Here is a 7,194-nt window from a genome sequence, read left to right on the forward strand (position 1 = left end):
AGAAATATTAGCCACATTGACAGTGCTGACCTAAAACTCAAGAAAGAGAAGTATGTTTTGGGGGTAACCTTTTGCTGAGTTCCTGGGATTCTAAATTGATAAAAATAGAATTCACCACACTAATGCAAAAGTAGAGGCAATTCACAGAGCTCCAATGTCCAAGAAAAGCAGGAACTGCAAGCATTTATGGGGCAGCTTAACTTCTGTTATTTCTTTTTAAAATACAAAGTCATGGTTGATGAGCCGTTACAATGCAGAAATAGACTAAATGGCATAATAAGTCCTCCAACAATGTGCTAGTTTGGAATGACATGGAGAAGACGCTTCTACTTACCTGTGATGTTCATGGAACTAAAGCTATTCTGGATCATCCATAGAATGATGGTTGCAAGACTCCAATTACCTACTGCTCCTGAACTATGCGTACAACTATGAGTAATTATGCCCAAATCAACAAGAAAGCCCTTGCAAGCTTTTCTAGGGTAAAGAAATTCCATGATTACTTTTGTGTCTGTAATTTCATGACAAACCAAAAAACTGCTACTGGGTTTATTCACAAAGAACAGACAAACAGCCCAAATAATTTTGTCTTGCATGCTTTGCTGATCATTATTCCTCAACACATATAACTATAAAATTCAATACTACCGTGAATAATCAATAGCCAAGAGGATATTGTGAGGAGTCACCACCTCATCTGGCCTAAGAGTTTAAAGGACTACATTATTATGGTGGAGGGGTGATTTGTTGTCCAAATTCTACGTATCTCTGTTAAGAAAAATGTTAAACATAAGTTTGTATTCAAGCCTTCATCCACTTTCCTTAGGGGTGGGCAAGGGGAGCTATTTTAATCATCACTACAGATTTGCCACTATGGATAAAACAAAGATACCTAAAACTCCCAGAAATTTTTGTAAATAAAACAAATATTTGTTTATCATTGCAGTTTTAGCCAATTATCTCATACATCCTTTTCTCTTACTCCTCAGTTTAATGTTAAACATTTTTAAAAGCATTTTTTATATGGATACCACTCCAACCCCTATGGGAACATTGTTTTTAAGACTGCTAATCACGTACATATAAAGTACATTTTATTGACCTACTTGTGTTGCAGATCATTAAACACAGCTGCTTTCAATGACTAGAGGAAAGTAACTGAATACAACATGCTAAAGAACCCAATTGACTAAGAAGTAGTAGCTTGAAACCCACTGGATGCATCTACATATACTACTAATGCACTGTAAGCTTACGGTGCGGTAAAATACTGTGCAGTAAGCTTTTTCCAGGAGCGTGTGTACACAAGTATCCGTTGTGAGCAAATTTGGTCCTGGTGGGAACAGTTCAGTGCACTGGGGCCAGGCCTGGGCTCTGGAGCTGTCCCCCTTCTGGGGCAGCTATCTTCCAGCTCTATACTCTGCAAGGCTGGTAGACTGTTTCCTCCCCCAGCAGCTGATTCCCAGCCCTGTGCCCTAATTGGCAGATCAGCAATTTGCTCCTGGTCAGCCGTCTACATGTGCGGTACTGCACAATAGCTACTGCACAATTAATCCATTACCTGTATCTACAGGTAGTAGCCAGCCAGCCATGTAGTAGACTAATTTACTGTGCAATAAATGCTGTGCACATATAAATAATGACACTTTACTGTGCAGTAGATTAGTCTATTATGCAGTGAAGCATCTCATGTAGATGCACCCACTGTGTGGCTCTGGATGTTTCTTAACCAGTCTTTAGAACAAACAGCAGTTCTGTTGCAGATGTTTTAGATGAGTGTGTGCACAACAGTGAGTAAGAACAATTTTATTTCAATCCAACCAATATCAAGAAAATGTATGTATATTTTTCATGTTTTTTTCTATCTATTAGCATACAAATTTATAATGATTATAAGCTGTCCAAGTTCTTGTCCATACCATGGTGACAGTTGGACCTGGTACTGAGAGATTCAAGCATACCCACACCTATATCCAGCCAAACCCACAGATATGCTCCAATTAGCCTGCTCTAGATGTGTCCCTCCATACCTATTCTTGAACCCTCTATTTCTGGCATGCCTGAAAGTAGTAACTGGACATGAGTGTAGAGTGTTGTCAACAGCATATTTCTGGGCTTAAAGCCAATCAAGACAAAACAAAAATTGACATTTTCCCTTCAATCAAGGCTCCATAGACTATGCAATTTCAGGACAGCCCTGAATACAGTGCCACAGAATTCAATTTTTTTTCTCAGAACTCTGTGCATTGGGAATGTAACATTTTGATTTCTATTTATCATGCTCTTTTACCGCAAGGGTAGTGATGTTTCTTCCACTATGAAGTGGAAGCAGCACGGAAGAAGACATGAAATCTAGTTTACAGTGAAAAAGTAAGATGAAACACAGCAACCTAGGTGCCAGGAGATAAACCACTGAATCCAGCTACAAGCTACACCTGGAATACATGAAGCAAAAGGTCAGGTTTTGAGCAAGCATTTTTACATTTAATCATAGTCTCTTTAGTAGTTGAGGAATTGATTACATACAATGAGAAAGCTCTTTTAAGAATAAAGAAAAATAAGAAAATGAGGTAGTATAATTGCCTAACTTTCATGCTGGTGAAACTGTTGTAGAGTCAAAGAATTTAGGCATAGAATCAGACTACAAATATGAAGTGCTTTAAGAGTTTAAGATTAAAATGAAATGGATATGTTTTTATTATAAATGTATGCTACCAGATGATTGAGCACGGGCTTATATTCCCATGAACAAATCACAATTACAGAGACTGAGTAATGATTTGTATCAGGATAGTTTTGTTTTATGGAAATATTGTAGTCTACACTAACTTTTATTAAACATTGAAATCAATACAATGCGTTTTCATATTTGGGAATTTTGCAGATTCAAGTTGATAGTTCCCATAACATTCAGGAATGCCTGCTCTTCTTACAGGTATACAGTTAGGTTTCTATAGAGTGGTAAGTTATACCTTAGCCCCTAACTGATTTTTCATGACTTATGAGCATAATAAGATTGTTTGGGTTTGATATGCTGTTCTGAAATAAGAATAAAAATCACTGCACTTCATTAAGGACTAGGCCCCCCCAACAGGAATATCTCATATGACTAAAATTATGCCTGTAGTTAAGTATATACAGCATCAGGTCCAATGCCTGTAGGAACTTTAGAAGCTGAGCTACTCAAAAGTAAAAGCATTTGAAAAATTTGAAACACAAAATTCACCCTAAGTCTGGTACTTTAAGCTTGTCTTTCCATTACCAGAAATAACCTCTCCTGGGCTGAGACCAGTATTAAATTGTAATCCAAATAATTACTTTAACCACAACTAGTACATATACTGTTACTATTGTAATACTATATAGTATTTAGTATTAGGATAATCATTTAGTAGCAATTCTGAGCTGTCCTCTATGACAAGCATTGTTAATAAGTAATAGGTGTAATGTGTACTTCTCAACAGCATCAGAAAAAAAGTTAGAAAAATAGAGGGCTAGTTCCTGACTAGCAGTTCAAAAAGCAAGCTAAAACTTTAAAGTCTAATGTATAAATAATGAAGGACACATTTCTTTCCTATTTATATTTTGTGCTACCAACCTACACTTATCATTGACTGCATTTGAAACTACAATTTTAAACATTACTTATTGTTTCAAGTGTCCTGCTTTTTGTTTGACATATCTAATTTTACATCCTTTTTACTTTCAACATTTATGCCATATATTCTTGTGAAAGCATAGATACTCAGAAGTGAATGTTTTACTAGCTGTCTCTATAGTACTAATATTCATTTTGACAGGGAAACTTTGTAATCTCTATAACTGTTTCACACCCCCTGGTGGCCAATCACCTCTCTGGGTATCACAGTTAGCTCTGAAAGGAATGTTTCAAAAAACATCAGTCTAAAGCAAGTGTGTTTCAGTGGACCAGAATTAGATGGGCGATATTAAGACAAAATAAAATATTGCCAAGATCTATGTTAGCAAAGTATTTTTAGGTAGGGGAAGAATTAATGTTGTGGAGAAGAAACCTCTAAATCAAGAACTTTAACTGCACTGCCTGGGAGACAAAAACATTATGTTTCATTATATAGATTAATATTAACTACTCACATGATTTTTGATACCATTGGAAAGGGTTTTTTTGACTTATGTTTTCGTAATCATGACTTAGTTTAGAGTATGTGAAGAATAGACCCACAACTGATAAAAGTCTCAGAAAAAAAATGGCATTGTTTACATGAACTAAATGAGCAGATATTTATCCCACCTACAAGGTCTGTATTCAGAGACAAATTTCTCAAGATTGAGGGGATTTATTTCAAGCCTATTTTAATAAGTTTAAAAAAATTATCTATTTTCTGTTCATTACATTTAGCTCATGCAGATGTTTGATTTTTGCCATTACAAAAATAAGTACTTAAGGAAACCTCTCTCATAAGATTGAAAAAGTGTAATTTATATTGCTACGTTTCACAGCAAGCTGTGATTTAATGAAAGCATTATAGTTTCATAAATATTCAAACTTAGAACACTCATTACATACAATATAGTTTACAAATAAGCTTTACTTTCTTACTAAAATGGTCAAACTTGAAATTATAGTTCTTACACGCAAGCATATGATAAACATGCTACCAGTTTCAATGGCTGAGAACAGAACCAGCTACTTTTCATTAGAAGAAAAAGCTATCAAAATAATTCTGAAATAATTCCTGCCTACAGAAAACTTTTTTTTTCTGTTGGCATTACATTTGTTCATGTGCACAATGCTTAATGCACAGTAGACTAATTCTACTGCGTATTAACATGTCACTACAAAAACCATGCTAATATGCTAACATGGTAGAATTAGTCTACCACACACTAAGAGTCAAAAAAATAAAATAAAGTGCACTATTGCTACTGCACATTAGCACTAGCTACCGCACATTTATGTAGTACCTCCTAATATGAGGTACTAAACTTAATGCTCAGTAGAAATGACACATTAATGCAGTTGTAGACACACCCAATTAGTGGTTATAGTGAACTTGCTACCTACAAATTCAGATTTGGTCTCAAATGTCTTTGTACCCAAGTTCCTGATCCTGCAAACACTTCCACATATAATCACACTTGTGCTAACAGTCTTTGAAATTAACAAAGCTATTTAATGAAAGTAAAGCTGTGTCATTACTCTGCATTGCAAGATTTGTTTTCAATTCAGTTTCATTTCAATTCACCACCAGTACTTGCATTACACTTGTATCATGTGTAATGCAAATCCCGAGTGTATTAATTTAAACCTGCACCCATCTCTGTTAATTAAGGCCTTACCCTTGTGAGGATTTGTCCCAACTAGATACCAGTAGGCAACCCATAGTGTAAACAGGCAAAACAACTGCTCTTTGGTGAGCTTATTGCTGCATGAAAAAGAATGAGTTGCATTGGAGGAAGTCACAACTTCTAATGGTTCTTCTTTTCACTTGTTTACACAGGTGCAGTTTACAGACATGGTTAGCTATGAAAGGCTGTATTGAATATGTTATCAAATCAGAAGTTCATTCTTAATTGTTTTCCTGCTATCCCTAAGGACGCTATGTACCACCTCCTACATTCACCCATTGCAGTTACATCTCTCACAATGCCCAAAATGGCTCGAACCAGACCTCAATTTGGCCCGTCTAAAAGAGTGACAACTACATTTTCCCATCTGCAATGCTTGATATTGGCCCTACTGGCTAATCACTGAGAGAGTGACACCAAATTCAAAGCTTGAGCCATGACAGGAATCCCTGTTTCAGGAATTTGTGCCATTTACAAGGGAAAGAGAGAAGGGTAAGGGACCAAAAAGACCCCTCTATGGCCAAAATCCCACCCCATAGCCTATGCTGACTCTCCCATGCCTTGCCTCCGCACAATACTGTCCTGGCCCCCTCAGCCAAGATGCAACTATCTGAGAAAACATGGTCCAAGCACTCTCTTTCTGTTCCACTGGGTTTACCGAGGGTCACTCCAGCATGAATTAAAGAAGTAATCCAAAGAAAGTTGCCTTGACAGATCCTTAATTCTGGTAATGCTGCAGTACAGCTGTACATATCCCTGAACTGCACAAACTACGCAGTGCCAGCTGGGATGAAAAGGTCCCTATATGATGGGAAGGATGGAGGAGACTGTGCCTGTTCATGCCCCTCCTCTGCCCCCCTGCAACGCCATTAAGTCCCTAAGGAGGCCCCTAGAGGGAGGCCCCTAGATGGAAGCCCCCACTGTTACCTGCTCGGGGGGTCTCCGGAAACCCCTTGATGGCCCCGATCTTCCTCAGCTGGAAAACTTTCAGAACATCCTGGCAGCTTCGCTGATGCTCGCCTCTACCAGACATTAACACAGCAAACAGGAGGATGCTCGAGAGCAGGCTTTTGCTTCCCATCTCCTAGCAGCCGCACCTCAGCAAGCTGTCCCAAGTACCCCCGAAGAGCGCCGTGCCCCAACTCCGCCCGTGCGGAGGTCGAGGTTGCGATCCCGCTGGCAACAGCGCCTTTTGGCTCATGCAACAGCCAAGTTTGCCTCGGGGCCCTGCAGATGAAGCAGAAAAAGTCTGCGGAGGACGCGCCTTCTATCTCGGGAAGCTGAGGGAGTCGATGAAGCTTGGCCCTCGTTGCCGCAGTTGAAAGCGCCGTTATCCCTGCTCCTGCTCCTGCTCCAGGCGACAAGCGGGTGCGAGCCCTTGCGCCTGGCCCAGGAGCTATGCACTGCGCGCGCGGCAGGCCCCGCCCCCCTCCGGCAGGCCCCGCCCCCGCCTGACCTCATCATCCTTAAGGAAACCTACTTGCTGCGGTCCGGGGCATCTATCCCAGCAGCGGGGCAGCGCTCGCGGTCCGACCCCCACCATCCGCAGCAACTTTTTTAGCTAAAGTTCAAGATCAAAACAGATTGCGTGTTACCAGTGGTGCAAATCACTTTTAAAGGGCGCCTATCGACCTAAAAATCAAACCTTTACATGGGCGTACGAACCGTCCCGGGTTTGTCTTTTTTTTTAATTAAACATAGACTTTGATATGTTCCTATTTGAAAGTGTGTTTTCCGTTTTGCTTTTTTAAAGACCTACGCAAACAAAGGGGCACTGCCTGACGGCACATGGAAATAATATCATACACGATGCTGTCCAGTGAACAAAGTAAATTGGAATGACCCAGTTTGTAATATTCTTGCAAG

The 7,194-nt window shown here is 39.4% G+C and overlaps 1 protein-coding gene across 1 annotated transcript in view; it reads right to left on the reverse strand.

Annotated features, from left to right (window-relative positions):
• The window catches only part of GPC5 (glypican 5), a 1,236,000-nt gene extending 1,229,254 nt beyond the window's left edge, over positions 1–6,746 (reverse strand). The window contains exon 1 of the mRNA XM_019486966.2: positions 6,256–6,746. Coding sequence (XP_019342511.1) covers positions 6,256–6,409 — 154 coding nt within the window. The 5' untranslated portion in view covers positions 6,410–6,746. The remainder of the gene's footprint in view (positions 1–6,255) is intronic.
• Positions 6,747–7,194: the final 448 nt, after the last annotated feature.

The sequence above is a fragment of the Alligator mississippiensis genome, chromosome 1 (genome assembly GCF_030867095.1).
Source record: "Alligator mississippiensis isolate rAllMis1 chromosome 1, rAllMis1, whole genome shotgun sequence".
NCBI lineage: Eukaryota > Metazoa > Chordata > Crocodylia > Alligatoridae > Alligator > Alligator mississippiensis.